Raw genomic sequence first — 19,710 nt, 5'->3', positions numbered from 1 at the left:
CAGGAACGTGAAGGGTGGGGTAAATTAGGATGTGCAGAGGCTTACAGCGATCTCAGGTACAGAGTCAGCGCCTCATAAAAGTCTAGCGTGGTGATGACAGGTATTATCCCTAAGCAACCCCCAGACAACTTGCTCCTGTCAATGCCATCGCCCTCCCCAGAACCCTAGGTTTTCTCTGCGAGGGGTTGGGACCATCCCTAAGGCCCTTCTGCGATTCCAAGCTGTTCTCTGCTGACACACCTCTCTAGGGTCCCTTCCTCCACTCAGGGGCACCCTCCAACGGCCACGCACCCCCGGGACCCTCATCACACACACAACACCGCGGAACGGCCTGGGGCCAGCTTCTTGGTCACCAGTGAGAGGGACCGCGAGAAACGGGAAGGAGTCTAAGGAATAGCCAGAGGACAGATGACGCCAGACAGGACAACAGGCCCTGGGAGGCCGAGGAATGTGGTATGGCCTTGCAGGGATGCCACCCCTGCCCCACAGGGGCTCAGCATGCTCTCCCCCCTGCCCCCCTCCTGCCCCAGCCCTCTCCTTGGCTCAGTTCCAGAGCCGGGCCACCAGGCCTCCCCATGAGCCCGCCCTCGCCCCAAGTGACCTCTGGAGGAGAGCTGGGCCCCCTTCCCCAGACAGGAGCAGGACAAGAGTGACCGGGAAAGCAGACCACCCAGGTCTGGGGCCCCAGCCAGGGCGCCATGGGGAGTGAGGAGGAGGGGCTGAGAGAAGGCCCAGCAGGCCAGGTCCTGCCTGCCAGGCCGGTGGCTGGCAAAGCTTCGAAGGCTTAGGGGCCGGTGGCCAGAGCAGGGAGGATACGAGGCAGTGAGGGGCAGGGGTGCAGGAGGGGAATCTCTGCCGTGCCCCCGCCCCGCCCAGTCACTTGCACCGGGCAAGCTCTTCAGGCTCATTGTCACCGCAATTGTGGGTAGCCCCGCCCAGCCACCAGCCCCCGCCAAGACCGCCCTGGTACCCTGCTCATGCCCTCCTCCCCCCAGGATGACTCATCACCTCAGAGCTGTGCCCTCACCACAAGCCTGCTGTCAGGCCCCAGCCACATGGCCCCCCGAGCCAATTTCTTGGCTCCCAGGCCCCAGCTGAAGACCACCCAGCCCCAAGGAAAGCCCACCATGAAGCCCTGTGCCAACCCTACGGGAGTATGACCGAGCCGTCCCCGCTTTCTCCTGTGGAGACCACCACGTTTGCAAGATAAACAAAAGCTGAGCAGTGGCCAAGGCCCAGCCAGCAGGGCGGACGCCAGGAGTGAGTGTCAGTAGGCCTCAGAGCCAAAGGCGGTCTCCCCTTCCTCACTCACTCCCACTGAATGATGTCGGCCGACACACAGGACCAGCTGGGGAAGCTGTGACATCTGTCCAGTCCTCCTTTAGCAAACACGCACTGAGCATCTTACAGATTCTGGAGTCCTAATAACAAGCAGAAGCAGACAAGGCCTCTGTCCTCATGTAACTCACAATTGAGCTGGGAAGACAGATGTTAACCTCAAAAGCCACAATCGAGGGCCGTTCAATAGTGACAAAACTGGGTGTTGCTGGGAGGCAGGGGGGAGAGTACTAATTATGTCCGGGCGGTGGAGTCGGGGAAGACCCCTAGTGAAGGCATGGCATTTTTGTTTTCCCGAGATGAGTACTTGCAGGCAGAGGGAGGAGCGAATGTGAAGGTCTGGATGTAGAAGGAATGTGGCCCCTTCCAGAAGGGAAGATGGCCCCTGTGGCTGGACCCAGAGAGTGAGAGGGAGTCCCTCCCAGGAGAGGAGTCAGACGTGCCCCGGGGGCACTGTGGAGCTGTCCGAGAGGTTTTCGGTCTGTGCTTTGTATTATTTGGGGAAGGGCCTGACTGCTAAATGGGTTGAACTTCGGTAAGGCTCACTTTAATAAGACTCCGCCTCCTGCCCTGAGGGAAAGTTTTGTGGGAGACAAGAGCCAATGGCGAAAATAGGTCGGGGGGGCCTCTGCCAGGAGGGACCATGGTAGCTTGAACCGCGATGAGCACTGTGGAGAGTGAGAGATTCGGGAGCTGTTGAGGATGCAACATGGTGAGACAGAGCACCCAAGAGTGGGTGAGGAGGCTTCCTTGGGGAAGGTGCCACGGAGCCTCTCAGGCCTCCTCCATCTGCCCCAGGGAGCACTTGGCAAGTAGCATGGATAATTCATCGGGGGCTTATTCTATTTAGGAATTCGTTCTAGGCCCCATCTTCCCTAATTCGGTCCTATATCCACCATAAGCAGCATGAGCTCAAAAAGACAGCATGTTCCCGGCACCTGCTTGAGGCAGTCACACATCGCCAGTGATGGGAAAACGTTGGCTTCCCCGGGGACTGTGAAGGCACCTGTATGAACTGCCCCCCGCCCCGCCAGCCCCCTGCCTGAACTGCCCCAGAGCACAGAGCGCAAAGGTGGCCTCAGGCTGCTTTCAACTTTTTCTATTAACCAATCAAGGATTTACATGACATATCCCCCCTTGAGGGAACTTTGCCTTCAGCTTGAATTGTTTAAAAAACACAATAGGATTTGGGGTCTCCAGCACTGCCACATCACTATCAAGGACACTCAGGCACCTCACAGGGTCCAGCCCAGGATACCAGAAGATAGTACCATTCCTCAAAGTCAAGGGGAGCCGGGTGGGGGCCCCTACTTTAACTCCCCTCTAGGCGATGGTCCTGTGGATAAATAACCCCAGTCCCTAGTGGAGAGCACGGGCAGAATCTCAGCATGGCGGGGCCTCTAGAACTCCCGACAGAAGCTTCACTCCATGCCGAAGTCAGCCCTACCCCATGAAACACAGGCAGGCCCTTGCTGTAAACCTCAGCCACCACCGCAGACTCCCGCTGTCCTCGGGATAATTCCATTTCCGAAGGCTGTGGCCCCAGGTCTTTACGGTGGGCACCCTGCTTCTACCCCAGCAGATCGCCTTCCCTTCTCATCTCAAGAAGGAGCAGCTGGATATTTTCTTCCCTTCTGGAAGCTTGGACTTCTTCTGTAAATTGACACGTTTCCTCCAGGGGCCAGCGTTGCATACCAGCGCTCCCAGGGAGGGGAAGACTCGGATCTAGTCTCAAAACAGTTAACTAACTCCTAAGTGGGGGACCACGGCTACCCCGCTCACCCTACATTTGTGTCACGGAGAAAGCCAGTCACGTGGCCTTCACTGGCCTCCAGGCATTTTCCTTTAAATTCTACCGGTACCTGCAACCTATGGACACAGCAAGTGGGCTGTACTGGGCAGTTAATCTTCCCTGCTGGCCCCAGAACCCTGAGGAGGCTTATTAGAGAGCAGACCTCCAACAGTACCCCCTCCCAGCCTCAACACAGGCTTTGGTCTAAGTGTTTTTCATGCAGGAAAAAGGAAAGTTTCCAGGTGGAAATCTTCCAAATGTGTCTTCCCCAATCACCTTGTCACTGGACTGTTCTAAGCAAAAACTTTCTCATAAATTATCTTTGCCTTTGGCTGTTCACACACAAAGGTCACATAGTCGTCTGCCTCTGATATCACACACGTAGCTGGGGAAACGGTTTCAGAGGTTCCCACAGCTGGAATCTCCAGAGGAATCCTGACCAAGAAAGGGGAGATGAGGTCACGATGAAGAGGGACAGAAGGAAAAAGAAGGCGGGCAAGACTCAGACAGTTAGAGAGGGAGAGGGGACTCTCTCCCTCTCTGGGTCGTCTCACTCCTTTCTCCCTTCCATCTCTGATTTGCAGCTTCCTCAGCGCTCCCCCCACCAGCCCATCCAAGCGAACAGATGATAAAAGCAGTTAACCAGAAGCAATAATACACCAGTGTCACTGAGCACACGCAGCACCCAAATCTTGGTTTGTAAATACTATTCTCCATTAAAAAACAGGACTCCTTGGTGGAGTGGCTGATTCACTGTTAGACCAGAGAAAACAGAAGATGCTCCTGGAGCATCTAGTGTCAGAAGATAAGTTGGGGCGCCTGGGTGGCTCAGTTGGTTGAGCATCTGACTCTTGATTTTGGCTCAGGTCATGATCCCAGGGTTATGGGATTGAGCCCCATGTCAGGCTCTGGGCTGATCGTGGAGACTGCTTGGGATTGTCTCTCTCTCTCTCTCTCTCTCTCTCTCTCTCTCTCACACACACACACACACACACACACACAAATTAAAAAAGAAAAAAAAAAAGGTAAGAGAGTGCTCAAAGACTGGCCAGATGCCAAAAGACACAAGAACCAGTTTGAATGGGCTGATTAGTGAATTTGGAAGGAATGATGGAGATTGAAATCACCAATGGATGAAAACTAGTGGGTAAAAGTATTTCTCACGGTTACTTTTTAATTGTGAAGAGAAAACAGCAGTTGTACTCAGGGAGAATTTGGTGCATACCACATAAACCGAATGACCAAAGGCAACACCTCTAACAAATGGGCAATTGGACACTGGGAGCCTCCCCACGTGGTACTCTGAGAAAGACAGTGTCACCTTCATGGTGATCTTGCCAAAATGCATAACCTAAAACTAACAATGAGGAAAGAGCAAAACAGAATTTGAGCAACACCATTCCACAAAATAACCGGCATGAACTCTTCAAAAATTTCAAGTTTACGAAACACAGAGAGGCTGAAGAATTTACCCAGATTAAAGCAGGCTACAGAAACAGGACAACTAAATGCAGTGGGTGACCCTGGAACAGGAAAAAAAAAACACACATAAAGGAGATGTGATTGAGATAACGGATGAAATTTGAATACGGACTGTGGATTAGTAACAGAATTATAGCAATATTAAATTTTCTGTTTTTGATAACTGTATTGTGGTTTTGTAAACAATGCACACTGAGTTATTTCAGGCTAAAAAGACATGGTGTCTTCAACTTACTCTCAGGTGATTCAGAAAAAAATAAGTGTGTGTGTGTATGTGTCGAACGTAGAGTGTATTATATGCACACAAATGCACAGAGAGAATAAAATAAATGGGCAAAATATGAATAATATACGAATGATATATGGGAATTGCCTGCAACTCTTCTGTAAATTTGAAATTATGTTAAAATGAAATTTACATAAATCATAACAATGGCCAACAATTACATGTCGCTTACTCTGCCCTGGGCACTGTTCAAGTGCTTTATGTGGATCAACTCGATACTTAGAGTCCTACCAGGCGTGCTATGCAGTTTGCCCAAGCTCCCTACCTGGTAAGACAGCAGAGCAGGGATCCTACACCAGGCCAATCCGCCTGGCTCCAGAGTCTGTGCTCTCAGCCAGTGTTAGAGAACAAGCACCCTTTACACACTCACACACACACACACACACACACACACACACACGGGCTGCCTAGCACAGATGGTTACAACCTGAGAATCAAAATAATCTTCAGGTGTGAACTCAGAAGAGAGCCTTTGAGAAAGTAGAAGGCAGTTTAGCACCTTGGGTTTGGGGCACAAAGACCCTCCTCGGGGGTCCAGGGAGTGCCCTGGACTTTCTGTGGCCCCTCCTCAGTCCTATTTGCCTTTCCGTCCCCTTTCCCAGAGCCCCAAGCCCTGCGCCTCTTCCCCTAGCCTTCCCTGCTCCCCCAGCCCCGATGCCCACCAATGCAGAAATTAGGGGTTTCTGGCCTTGGCCTTCTGAACATTGGCTGGAGCCAGACGGAGCAGTGACCCCAAAGCCAAGGTGGAGGGAGCACGACTGAAAGCTGATGGCCACAGGGACTGGAGGAGACGGGACGAGAAGACACGGGAGGAGTAGCCTTGAGGCGTGCCCCGTGGTAAACGGGGGTTGCCAGGCCTCAGCACCACGGTCACTGCAGGAGCAGGCTTGGCTGGGGGTGGCCATCCTCCTCGGCACTTAGCCACAAGATAGAGGGAGGTCTGTCCCCTACCACCCTGAGGAGGCTGAGGCCTCACGGGCAGGGACAGAGTCACAAAGCCCAAAGGGGGCCGAGCGTCAGGAGGACGCTCAGGAGTTGGGCCTGTCCGGTCCGGCAGGGAAATGGTGGGGGGGGGGGGGGGAATGAGATGCTGACGTCTGAATTCAGAAGTGGAGTGGACCCCGCCATCCCCTCCCTGCTGAAGGGCCTGTCACAAGGCTGCCGTGGCTCACACCTGCTTATCAGGGCCGGGGTGTGGAGAGGGTGTCGGGGACGGGAGATAGGGCTGGGACAGGGCTGTCCTCACCGGCCTGCTCTGCCTCCCTCATTCACACCTCCTCAGAGGCCCCTCAGTGCACTTATCCGCCGCAGCCTCCAGCCTCCAGCCTCCGTCAGCATGCCTCCCACAAGCTGCCGCTGCAGGCTGCCTTTCTTGAAGGAGTACTCCACCCTGGACAGTTCAGACACCAAACAGGGAGGGACCCCGGAGACCATCTAGGGAGGAGATGCCGCTCACCTAAAACCCTACTGCAAGCACACATAGGAGCCAGAGTCAGGCTCTGACCCTAGACCAGAGCGCAGAAGGGTCTAAGCCTTAGCCTGCAGTCCTGTGAGGCAGGGATCCAGGGCCACGGTGAAGGGGGAGTGAGAGGGACAGTCATCCGGAGGAGCGCCATGCCTCATGTACATTGCCTCCGGCACACTGCCCTGGAGCCCGCCGCCTGGATGGACGGCAGTGGATGGCAAGGGATTAAAGGCTCCTTCTGAAGTGATGGGCAGAGAGGGGCAGAGAGATGGGGGCACAAAGCACATGAAGCGGGAGGCCGGTGGGAGAAGTCAGGGGCCCGGTGTAGGTGGTGGTAGGAAAGGAAAACATTTGTTCTGCCTGGTGGCCTTGGGCCCCAGCTGTGCCCTGGCCTCGGAGGAGGTGGGGAAGCTCAGCAAAGTCAAAGCCACTGCCTGCCCCTTCCCCTCTCTCCGCTCATAGCCTTAGAGATCATTTGGGTGGAAAGGCCCATGACCAGAGAGGCGGGACAGTTCAACTCATGCCTGCGGAGGAACCAGGACTGAGCGGGGAGGGAGGGAGGAAATGGAAATCATTCCAAGATCCTGGTTCGGGGGAGGGGAAAGGGCGGGATTCCACACCTGCACACAGCTGGAAGACCTAATTTTAGCTCTGCTTCCCCAGGCCCAAACACACAAAAGCCCCCGCTCATACTCTGCCTGCCACCCCCTTTCTCCCATCTTTGCAGCAGGGAGGGCTGCCTCAGACCAGACACCAGGCCCTGCAGAGCCTGAAGAGGGGTGCTGTGGGGAGTGCCCCGGACACCCAGCCTCCTGGAAGCAGTGCTCGGCACCCGGGGTGTTATGTTCTCAGAGACACAGGCCCCTGCTCTGCTCTGCTCACTCTGCCCAGGCAGGCACCGAACCAGGGCCTTGGCGGGAGACTAGTACCTGTACCTTCCTGCCTCCTCCGAGCCATCTTCCCCACAGCCGTCCTCACTGCCCTCATCTGGTCTAACTGGTCCCCAATGGGACCGGCCGCACCCTAGTCCCTACCTTTCCTGGGTCCCCCCCCAGAGACAACGAGCACATGGGACTCAAGCAGGATTGTCTCAACTTTGCAGTTTTGGTAACTGCAAAACATCTTTCGAGCATGTGCTATTTGCAGAACCCTCTGGAGGCCCCAGAAAGGAGCCGACTGCATCATTTGTCTGCTTCTAGGAAGTTAGCAGGGCCTCATAGGGCTAAGATGAGTAAATGCATGACTGACTTACAAAGCAAATTAAAAGAACTCCAACAGCCTTGTGGGGTGGAGGGCACACTATCAGATTGAGAGCCAGAAAACCTTCATAAGTCATACGCTCCTGGAGCCTGTTTCCTCATTTGTGAAATGGGATGAAGAGTAGCTATTCGAATGGTGCCCTAAGTTCCGATGTTGAAAGCACTTTGGAGACTGCAAAGCAGTGACATAGTCAAAGAGCTGCTAGCAACACATTACACAGTCTCAGGATTGGGGAGAGACAGAATTGCTTCCACCTGGTCCAGAGCTCAACACCGTATTAAGGTCAGGCTCTGCCCTTCACCTTCTCAGGACAGGATGACCTTCATCAGTTACGGTCTTGGTCGGTTCCGGCTGCGATAACAGCATCCTTAAGACTGGGTGGTTTACAAACGCATTTTTCTCACAGTTCTGGAGGCTAGGAAGTCCAAGATCAAGGTGCTGGCAGATTCAGTGTCTGGTGAGAGCCCACTTTCTGCTTTGGCATTCATCTGTAGTGTTCTCACATGACAGTGGGGCAAAGGAGCCCTCTGGAGTCATTAATCCCATTCGTGAGGGCGGAGCTATTCACCCTCCAAAGGCTCCACCTCCTAATACCATTGCACTTGGGGATAAGATTTCAAGAATGAGTTTTGGGGGGGGACACAAACATGGTCTATGGTCACTGATAACAGGAACTCATAGTAACTGGCTACCATTTATTGAGGGCTTGCCAAGGTACATATTAGCTTATTCAGTCCTCAAACAATGCTGCCAGTCATCCTCCACCTGTTCTCGGATCAGGAACCTGGTTTAGAAGGATAAATGACAGTTGCAGAAGGATAAATGGCAGTTGCAGAAGGCTGCCCAGTCGGTAGGTGGGAAGGTGGGATGAGGACCCAAGTGCGCCTCGCCTCCCTACACACAGCAGGTGTTCCAAGTGCTGGCCCAGCCGTGCCGTGTGCAGCAAGAAGATTCAGCGGGCACTCTTACTGTCCTGGAGTGACAGCATTGTGCGACTTAGTGTTGCTTTCCCTTTTAAAGAATTAGAAGAGAACTGAACTTAGAAAACATCAGAACACATTATTATCATCTGAATCCTACTGGGGGAGTGTGTGACGGTTGCCATATAAAATGTTTACCAAAGGGATCTTCCCTGGCTCTGTCTCCTTCAATGTTTTCAACAGGCCCGTTGAAGGCTTGTTTATCCAATCTGCAACCTCAAAGCTGGGAGGCAGAGCTAACGTGTCAGATGGCCAAATCAGCATCATCAGGAATGTGAACTCACTCAAGATGGGTAGAAACTACACTAAAACGAAATCTTAACAGTACGGCATGCACACAACCCCATATTTGTGTTCCAAAACTTGACTGAGTGCATGATGGGAAAGTGACGTGACAGTAGACCACGTGAAAAAGACCTGAAGCAGGTGGCTGGAGCGAGTTCCATATGGACCGATGGTACAGGAAGAGAAGTGGAGTGTCCCTAACAAGGGAGCACTGAATTCAGCACTGCTACCACCGCATCTGATGCTTTGCCCAGACGTGGCTGCCACACCATAAGGCCATGTAACATGATGGTGGCGGGTCTGAAATCCACAAATGCCTGAGCATTATGGGCTTGCTATCTCTAAAGGACCATCAGCTGAAAGCAGATGCCAGCCAGCTCTGTGTAGCCTGGGATGGCCACTGGGGCCTGTCACTGATCAGTGAGTTACAGGGACAGTTTCAGCTTAATGTTATGAAGCTCAATAATAAAGGAAATTGGGTACTTGAGGACCCAAAGCGATAGAAGAAAGTTCTCCCTTGATACTCATGAGCTCATAGACCACCTTTCAGAGGATTCCTATCTAGGGAACGTGTTTGCTGGGGGAGAGTGACAGCAAAATGGGGCATGGTCTGGTTCCAAATCTTGGGAGAATCATCAGAATTACCACTGTTGCTTCTTTAAAAAATACAGACTCCAGGGGCGCCTGGGTGGCTCAGTCGGTTAAGCATTTGACTCTTGATTCCAGCTCAGGTCATGATCCCAGGGTTGTGGGATCCATGCTGAGTGTGGAGCCTGCTTAAGATTCTCCTTCTCTCTCTCTCTCCCCACCCCAACCCCTCTCTCCCATTCACAGTCTTTTAAAAGAACTTAATTTTCAGGGTAGCTTGTGAAGCAGCCATCAAGTGCACCATTCTGCATACTGGGAGTTTTGGGCCAAGCTCCTGGCTAAGTACAAAGGCTTGAAATGGGATAAAATACTGCAGCTAGAGGAGGTACAGGCCAAACTAAGGGTGAGTCTGGAAGAAATGCTGAGGATCACAGAAGATGTTCTTCACCTTGAACCCCATAGCCCTGAAGAGGTCTACAGGTGTCTGGGAATTAGCCTACAGGAGCTTTGAACCCAAATTCTAAGCCTGAACACTCAAGACGTGCTCATCTTCAAACTCCACCAGCGGGCAAAGCACGTGTACAGCAAGGCTGCACGGGTGCTCCAGTTTAAGATTTGTGAAGAAGCACCTGACAACATGGTCCATCCAGCTCCTGGCGGTTAATGAACTGGAGCCACGTTGAGCTGCCGGGACATGTCCGAGTGCAGTTGCCCTGAGCTGGACCAGCTGGTGGACATCTGTTGGAAGTTTGGGGCTCAAGGGTCACGACTCACTGGAGCACTCTCTCTCGAAGCTCTCTCTTTGAAGCTCACTGGGAAGAATGTTCTAGATTAACAAAGACTACACATGACAACAAAATACAATAACCAAATCTTGACTGAGACATGGATATTCAAAACAAAAGTGTAAGACTTTGGGGAAAACCTAGGCGAATGTTAAGACACTGTTCATTAGATGATACTGAATTCTTGATAGTTTTCTTACAGATAACAGTATTCTGAAAATACGGGGGAAAGTCTTTATTCTTAGGTAACACCGTGCAAAGTATTAAAGAATAAAGTGTCATGTCTACAACTTTTTTTAACCAATTACTTTTATTTTTTTTAATGTGTTTTTTTTGTTTTTTTTTTTTGTTTTTTTGAGAGAGCAAGAGACAGCAAGCAGGGGAGGGGGCAGAGAAAGGGGGAGACACAGAATCCGAAGCAGGCTCCAGGCTCCAAGCTGTCAGCACAGAGCCTGACCCGGGGCTCGAACTCACCAACTGCGAGATCATCACCTAAGCCGAAGTTGGGACACTTAACTGACTGAGCCACCCAGGTGCCCCCCCCCCCCCAGAGAACTACTTTTAAATGGTTCGAGAAAAAGAGAAAGCAAATGGGACAAAATATCAAGGGAGAGAGCATTCTTTACTCTCCCCTCAACTTGTAAGGACATTTTTCAAAATAAAGTTGGGGGAAAAACTCACATTCTGATGAGTCAAACATGAGGCCTACTGGACCAGACAGCCTGTTTCATCTGGCCTGAGAGCCTGGAGCCTGACGTCTGAAGCTGACTGCACCCTTTGTGGCTTACAGAGCTAGAGGTAAGTTCTTGGTTGGACACAGTCACAACAGACTCTTGAGTCTTGCAGTGTGGCATGAGGCCACAGTGACCCCTAGAGGCACTCTGCACTCAGGGGCTGACCAGCCCCTAGGCCACGACGGCATGTTCGGGAACACTAAAGAGAAGTCCATTCACCACATCCCCACTGCACACCCCAAATTACACAGGCTCCACACTGAGGTCCAGTTCCTGCACTTGGTCTTCTCCAGTGACCTGCGGGTTGGTCCCTGGAGGTGAGGCTGGACTGAGAGGTGGGGTGTGGAGGCAGGCAGGAGCAGGAGTTCCGGGCCAGATGAGAGGCCCCCTTGACCACTTCCAGCAGAATGAACTGAAGGATCAAGGGGGAAGGCGGAGTGTGCCCAGGACAGGTAAGGGCACACTGGGGAGGCTGTGCAGGAGTGAGCAGGGACAGCTTCAGGGACGGGCTGCTGATGTAAGTGACACTTACATGCTCCCAGGGACGAGACAGAGAGCACAGGTGACGGCAGCACTCGGTCATTCCGAGAGTGGGGCTGCTCCGGGCTGAGCCCAGCCCTGCAGACGTGCTCCCTCAAGATCACACTGTCTCTCCTCTGTGTGCTTCAGAGGCCTGACGGAGGGGCAGAGGTTTGCAGTTGTTTGAAGGTCAAGGTACAAGGCAGAAATGGTAGCCCGCAGTAAGGAGCTGGCACACCCATCCTACCTCTGCCGCATACAACACTGGTCAAATATTCTCAATCCAGAGACCAAAGAGCCTGGAGTCTATAATAAAGATGTCCCTGGGGGTGGGGACATTAGGGAGTGCTCCTCACCTACAGATGGCGTTGCTGGCAGCAGAGCCCGTGCAGACGGCTGTTCTTCCACAGCAGCCTCCCCCTTGGCCAGGGTACTCCCCTGAGCATCAGCGGACAGAAGGCGGAGGCCCAGACCCAGCCTGACAACTCAGCAGACCCCAAGGAGGGACCAAGAGGATGGTTCCTTGCTAAGGTGGGTAATATGAGCTTATTTGGTCAGAGGGGACAGACCTGGCGCTGGGAGTGGCTTACGGATCTCCTGCAGCTGCGTCCAAATAATCAGCAGGCCTACCAGGGGAGTCCCACCTTCTCTGCCCCGCATGCCTCCTACCTCTGTGAGTTACTTCTTTGGAAAGGTGAAGCCTGGACAAAACACTTAAGCTCCCTAATAAGCTCCCTAAGCCTTAATTTCCTCGTGTGTAAAATGAGGACAGTGGGATTTACCTCGGAGAGTTACTGAAAGATAACACGTGTAAAGTATCGATCTGATCCAGGGGAAAATTCTAAGCTCTATCTAGTATTCACATTTCAGTTTGTTTTGGAGGGACTCTTAATGGACGTGTTCAGACAATTCAAGCTTCACTCCTGTAGACCAACACAACTTCTCCATGTTAAAATGAAGACTGGGAGACTGCATTTTTCGTTATAAGCATTTCTACTTTTCACAATGACCAGGTAGCACTTTTCATACTAAAAACCTAAGGCGCCTAAATTTACTGATCTAAAAATCAAGATTCTCCACCATCTAGGCGGAGGGTTAGGAGGGAGAAGAGCATGGGAAGGAAGTCCAAGGCTGAAGGAAATTCAGGCTAGAACAAGAGCACAGTGCCAGACGTGGGGGAAGAAGGTGGGAGCTCACCTCCAGAGATGCATGCTAAGCGCCCGGGACTTCTCCCACAGAGCTGCCCCCTCATGCCGAGAGAAGCACCGCACTGGGAGGCCCCACCATCACCTCTCCAGTGAGGAGAGAAAGTAACAGATTTTGTGGTCACAGTGACATTTTGGCTCTTCATCCCTGAGAAGAGAGGACTGGCATAAGCGAATGGCAAACAGTGTGATAAAACACACTGGATTCGTCAGGCTACTGTGTTCTGACCCTCCCAACTTCTTTGTTTTTTGCCCAAATGAAGGAGAACAAGGTCAATCACTACCATCTTACCTTTAGCTTAAAGCCTTGCATTTCTGTTAGAGACAAACACACAAAACCCCACAAAGACTGTTCTCGTAATACCACACAGAACAGCACTGATAGGACACATTTAGACGCTCCTGTGCCCCATTTTAAGGTATTTTGCGGCCTATACTTATGGTAGTCCCTGAAAGGATTCCATGTAAACCCAAATCTAGAGACCTGGCTCAGAACAACAGCCGCTGTTTCCCCTAGAGATAATTAGAATGGTCTCTGAGCCTTTGGCCCAAAGCACCCCCCGTCGTCTCCTGCCCAGGTAGACAAGCAGGCACAAGGGAACAAATCATGAGCTGGCGACTCTGTGGGCACAGACCCTCGTTAGGTCGCTTAATCTCTGGAACAAACTGCTCACCTGGAAAGCAAAGAACGTATCAATTTGGTACCATTTGGTCACTAAAAGAACTGCATCCCTGGAGGCAAGTAGGGGCTCTGATAAGACTCCAAAAAAGCAATGCCCCCTAACTTTCAAATATCTGTGATTATTTCTTCCCAAAGAGCTAAGGAGGGTTTAAGTCAGAGGATTCAAGATTTGGTTCGATGGCAGACAAGCAATCTCTTAGCAAGCAGGCCCAGGATCACCAATCCCCATGTGTATATATATATTTCTGAGTAAAAGCCTCTGTGTGAGGATTATTTGAACCTACCTCACGCTGTCCTTTTCTTCTCTGCCCCACATGCCTCCTACCTCTGGGTGTTACTTCTTTGGAAAGGTGAAGCCTGGACAAAACACTTAAGCTCCCTAAAACTTAATTTCCTCGTGTGTAAAACGAGGACAGTGGGATTTACCTCGGAGAGTCGCTGAAAGATAATACATGTAAAGCACTGAGCTTAGTACACAGAACATACTAAGCGCACAGAAAACGTAGCCGAGTGCTTCTGTATGACACCCGTGGAGGACCAGCAGGTCCGTGAGAAGAAGAAACAAATCTATGCCACTATAACACACGTGGACAGGACAGCGCACAGAGGATGTGTGAAAGCCACCTCAAAGAGCAACTCGGGTCCTAGAGAAAGAAAACACACAACACTGGACTTGAAGAAAGCTGAGCAGATACATCACACACAGTGCGTGACCTGGAGGCACAAAAACAAAATGCGTTCACGTGCTAACATCCAGAGGGACACAAAAACAATGTCATCTTGTGGTCAGAGTCCTGTGAACCTGACACGAGATCAGCACACAACCTGCAGACCTCACAGTTTCCTTAATTAGTTCCCACATCAAACAAAATACTGATCTCTCATCTTTTGGATCTTTTATCTCTGGAGAGAAATTTAGTCTTCAGTTTAGGATTTCATAATTTCTTTAAAGCCAAGCCACGAAAATACATTAGCCTGGAGAGGACACACCTGCTTCATTAGAGATGCTCTGGCACGTCTTCTGAGATGGCAACTAAGGTGGCTTTCTCTCCAGGATTCCTGACTGCTCCTTAGCTTTGAGTTCTTCTAGTTTCTTCTTATAGCGGTTCATGAAGTAATCATCTGGTTCAATCCCTGCGTTCTTCAAATTTTCCATGACCTTTTCCAGTCTAGATACTGATCGGGCTCCCTCAATCTTTCTCGTGCTCAGGTACAGGGTGAACTCCTGGAAATCCAGGAGTTTACAGGTGTCCACAGAGCAGATATTCCTGATACCGCTAGTTCTATCCAAATGAGGAAAAAACACCAGTCCTGATAACTTCTCCAGGTCCTGAAGACTCACTTGGAATTCACTTAACTGGCGTTGGAAGCCAATGGCCTCATTGGGCACCACGAAGGCCCCTAGTGCCAGTGGTTCAGCAGACACTGGGCTTCTGCGAGCCAGGATCACCTTATAAAGGTGCGAGGGGACCGCCACATTATCCTCACCGATCACCTAAAAACAAAGCAGTCATGTGAGCAATGCTAACTTGTGCTAGCAGTTCCCAAATTTTTCCTGAAAAGATTTTTAATGCATTTCTGAAAAGGCATTTGTAAGCTACCTTACCAACGGATTTAAATTCAACTGCCAAAGGTAAGAATAAACCAAAATTGAGATGCGCAGAGAAGATGAGCATCTAACAGGTCGATTCTGATCACATTCTTTAAAATAATGTCATCCCAAAGAGTAGAGGTCACATCCTCTGCTCTGTTTGTAGGACAAAGGGCAAAGGAATGTCATGAGTGAGTCCTGGGTTTTTAACGGGCAAGAAAAGCTGTCATTTTTCTCTTCATCACATAATCAGAACTTCTGGTGCTCTCTAAACATCCAAAGGTCAAAACCCAGCTTGGCAACTCCCGGCTCTAGAAATAAAAATATGGCTTTAGTTCATCAAATTCACTAGGGAGCTCAACAAATAGCCCTCAGAAAAGCAGCCAGACGCACCACGTCGGTATTACTATCTCCAGTTACGCCTTGACTGTGGCTCATTTTTAAAATTCAACTAAGTAAATGTAAATGCCATTAGCTCAGAGTTTTGCACACTCTTGGGCCTATTATCAAACACAGAACTTCAGAATGTCATCAAACCAAGCACTATAGAAAGGTATCCATACAACAGAAGAGCCAGAGCCAGGGTCAGGCCTGCAAACAACTTGGTTGCCTATGTAGGTTTGCTCTAATAATGAAATAACATTATTATGGAGCCTTTTCAAATTTCCTTCCAACTGGCTTAAAAGCCATATCCGTTTTCTGAAAAAGGAAAACTGAACATCCATTTCCTTAATGGCCTCCAATAAAATGATACGATCCAACTACAATATGCAAGTGTACTACTGGCCCTCCCAGGTCCTTCCTTTGTACAAGTAGGCATTTTGCTCCTGATCAAAGCTGCTTGCTACAGGAGCCCCTGCTGGGAGCCCAGCTAAGGCAGAGGGATGAGAGCTACAAGGATTCTTTTCTGGTTTCCTCTAGCTTCTACCTACATGGCACACAGCCTGAAAATGCCATGGCTATCTGCTGTCTGGCACGCACAGAGGTTCCACTGCCAAGACCAACGGCAGGGCTACAGGGAAGCCCCATCTACAGGATCGCTTTCTGCAACTACTGTCTCTGGAGTTAGTGAAAGTGGCTGATCAGGGTTCACTTTAAAGTTTATGAAAGTACACAATCTATAGGCACAAAACCCTACACCCCTCCAACGTATCATTTATGAAGCTGAGGAAATGAACGTACTCTTCAAGGCAAAAACCATACTGAAGGTGAACTCTACAGAGATCCACAATGAGCCTACATATCACCAACAGATGTCAACTCAACAGAGCAACTCAGAGGCGCTATGGCTGCTGCTGCTGGAAACACAGAAAGGGGCAAGCTTTACAATGAATGCAGCTGGTGTCTGTTTTCAAGAAGCTTCCCATCTAGAGGAAGAGTCAACCCCACTGCTTTCACCAGAGGCAAAATGTGGTCAGATGCCAATACGGAGCACAAACGGCACTAAGGGAGTGGCGGCTAGGGAAGCCAGGGACCGGAACTGAGGGCACAGCTGCAGCTGAGCCATAGTTCACAAGGGCAGAAGTTTAAATGGGCTTCAAGTGTTAGCTGGGGAGCCAACAGTGAAGCAAACCCTTGATGCCACCTGGTGGACATTCTCCACCACTGCAGCACAGCCTCAGACCAGCTATGAGGCGCCTTCGAGCCCATTCGCTTGATGGTATGCTCTCTCCATGGACTCTTTGTCTACAAACAAATAGCAAATTTCAAGAATGATTAAATGGTCATGCCCATCTAGTGCCAACCAGGGCTTCTAATCAGAGTCTTTAAATTCCAGCCAAAAGTAAAGAAGTTTGACGTTTTAAGATTTATAAAAATAAACCATTTCTATTAGGTTTTCAAAAACACACAATAGCCAGAGGACCTCCAATACTACTATTAAGAATCCTCATGGACACAAAAATTCCTACTAAGAACCACATCATGTGATTATTTCACCCATGACCTTCTCACAATATGTCAACAAGGAGGGGCAAAATACTACCCCTAGAAATAAAGAGAAAAATGAAAACTTAGTCACTATCTTCTCTGATTTAGTCTGCTTTGTTCTTAGGAAGTAAACATCTGTAACCTGTTTAAAATAGGAACCAGCAACATTTGGAAATTCTGGAAATCCACTCTTTCTTCCTTGAATTTAAGACTTTTAAAAAAATCGTAAAATATTTTAGAGCTATCATCTTTGTAGACAACTCAACCTACACAATAAAATTATCCCAATTCTGGGAAAACTGGAAGTCTTTCACAAAATGTTTGTAGAAACTGCTAGGGACCGAAACCCCAGGCACTTGGTCAAGTCCTGGCTTCGCCACTAGGCTGCAAGTCATGTCCACTGGTACCTTCTTTCCCCCTTCATAAAATAAGTAGTAACTGTCTTCATGCTGCCCATCCCACAGAATGGTTATGAAGATACAAAGATACGTTACTTCAAAAAAAAAAAGTTTCAAAATCTGCAAGACCTGTGTAAAAAGTAATTTTTGTAGTGGAGGTCATTCAAAAGATCAGATGTAATTTCATTTGGTACAAAAAACAGTTCTGCTGAGGGACTGTGGAGAAATATGGGATCGAGCAAGATTAGATCAGTTAAAGGTGAACAATAGGGTTTCAGAAGGAAGCAGGATGGACACAAATGAGACCCTCGACAAAAGGCTCGGGGCTTAACATGACCTAAGTCTTCAGTAACAGTAAATCAGCACAAATCCTTGTCGTAGAAGATTTAGGTGTAAAAATACCCTACAAAGGAAACCCTCACTGCTGTTAAACCAAAGAGCATGGAACTCTTGTCAAGACTGTAGCAAAAACTGGAAATCAATTGGGTGTGACTAGGAAACAAAACATAGACAACAGCCATAAAGCTGGCAATCACTCGCGACCTAAAGTTAGTTTTTGTACCTGCTGGCCTGAGGTGTCCTTCCGTCCAAGAGACAGAAACGACAATTTGCTCTTGCTGCCCCAGCTCCACACACACACAACTGGAGTGCCAGAAGAGACAGGCAATACACAATACTCGGGCTAAGGCTGCCATTTGTCAGGTCACAAACATACACCCACTGGGCCTTAAATAAAATTAAGCAGCAGCATGAAGAAAACACAGGTACCTGGTAGAATCAGTAGATATAAGATATCTGGTTACATTCCCCTGGTAAGACAAAAAAAGAAAATCTAAAAGTCAATCTGTTAGACCCATCAAGAGACCAAGCCCTTAAAAAATCAAGACAATTGGGGTGCCTGGGTGGTCAGTCGCTTGAAGGTCTGACTCTTGATCTCGGCCCAAGTCATGATCCCAGGTTCATGGGATGGAGCCCTGCGATGGGCTGCACACTAAGTGTGAAGCCTGCTTGAGATTCTCCCTCTCTCTCCCTCTCTCTCTTTCTCTCTCTCTCTCTCTCTCTTCCCCCCCCCGCCCCGCCCCCACTCTGCCCCCTTCCCTGCTCACACTCTCTAAAATAAAATAAAATAAAATAAATAAATAAAATAAAATAAAAATATAATTAAAAAGTCAAGCCAATCAAGTGAAAGAAAGAAACCATGTCAGTGTGATAAATAGAGACTCCATACCTTTGAGGACAGAGGAAGAAGGAAAGGAGGGAGTCAGAACATGTGGCAAAATCAACAGGCAGACAGCCAACCCTTGTGTTAGTGTTAAGCCCGTGCAGGAGCTCGGGCAGCAGCACAAAGCCCGGGAGACAGTGCCGCGCAGGCCGGGCACCTGCTCCGGGTAAGGATGGGGAACCGCCAAGTCTCAGTCCAACCAACACTACCTTCCCACTGTCCATTCTACTTGGGAGATTTAGGGTGGGAGGAAGGAGATACTTCACCAGTAAAATAATTTATTTTTGAATTAAAACAGATACGGACATGAATGAAAGCTCTGCCTAAAGATCAAACAGGAAATTCAAAAGAAAAAAAAAATCACTCCCTGATCACTTCAGGTGATGCCTCAAGATTCTTGAAAGCAGGTTTCCCCTTTCCTCCCCCTCTAGGAATCGGTTTGCAATGAGTCTGGAAAGTAATGCTGTAGAATGAAAACGCGGACTGTTGAGTACTTCTAACATTACCACCACCACCACCGAGGTGACAAATTGGAAGCTCACTTTCTTGTCAGGTCAACTATAATGTTCAGGCCAGAATCTTCAGGTATGTTTCACTTGTCTGGAATCAATCTCTTCTTGAAACAGGCACATCAGAGAAAGCACATGGATGACCTCAGCTATAATAAAGGAGGTGATTCTGATTAGAGCTGTCAGATGACTCACTTCTGATAAAATCACTGCGACTAATCCTCCCTTGGGCCCACATTCACTCAAGTCCTATGACGCTCTGATCCTTTCCTGCATATTCTAACAGACATTTCCGCCTGGCTAGCAGGGATCCTCCCCTTGGCCCATTTTCTGTTATTTTTGCATGCTAGCAGATATCACTTGCAACTGCTCTCCATTTTCACCATCTTTTACCTCCTGGCCTTAAGCTGCTGTGCAGGAAGAGCACAGCAGTCCCTTGACTGTAGACTTTTGAGAGCTTCAAAGAACAATGCTATGAACGACTGGCAGTTCTCATACACGTAGGCAGATCCATGTTTGGATCTCCCCTTTGACAACTACTAGCTATGTGACTTGGACTTGACCCCTTAAAACCTCAATTCCCTTGCCTATAAAAAAAGACAACCACTACTTCCTTGTAAGAACTGCTTATGAGGACTGAATGAGATAGAAGGTCTAAAA

The 19,710-nt window shown here is 49.6% G+C and overlaps 1 protein-coding gene and 1 long non-coding RNA gene across 2 annotated transcripts in view; both read right to left on the bottom strand.

Moving 5' to 3' along the window:
- Positions 1-4,278: 4,278 nt before the first annotated feature.
- Positions 4,279-9,639, bottom strand: LOC121033473 (uncharacterized). Its single transcript, XR_005791933.1, has 2 exons — positions 9,021-9,639; positions 4,279-8,634 (listed from the first exon to the last, which is right to left on the bottom strand). It is a non-coding gene; the product is annotated as an uncharacterized LOC121033473 (long non-coding RNA).
- A 2,849-nt stretch (positions 9,640-12,488) lies between these two features.
- Positions 12,489-19,710, bottom strand: part of EXOG (exo/endonuclease G) — a 28,010-nt gene continuing 20,788 nt past the window's right edge. The window contains exon 6 of the mRNA XM_040479815.1: positions 12,489-14,896. Within this exon, the coding sequence (XP_040335749.1) occupies positions 14,435-14,896 (462 nt within the window). The 3' untranslated portion in view covers positions 12,489-14,434. The remainder of the gene's footprint in view (positions 14,897-19,710) is intronic.

This window comes from Herpailurus yagouaroundi, unplaced genomic scaffold (genome assembly GCF_014898765.1).
Source record: "Herpailurus yagouaroundi ecotype Mexico unplaced genomic scaffold, PumYag 159, whole genome shotgun sequence".
In the NCBI taxonomy this organism is placed as follows: domain Eukaryota; kingdom Metazoa; phylum Chordata; class Mammalia; order Carnivora; family Felidae; genus Herpailurus; species Herpailurus yagouaroundi.
This window is presented reverse-complemented; position numbering and strand designations above follow the sequence as displayed.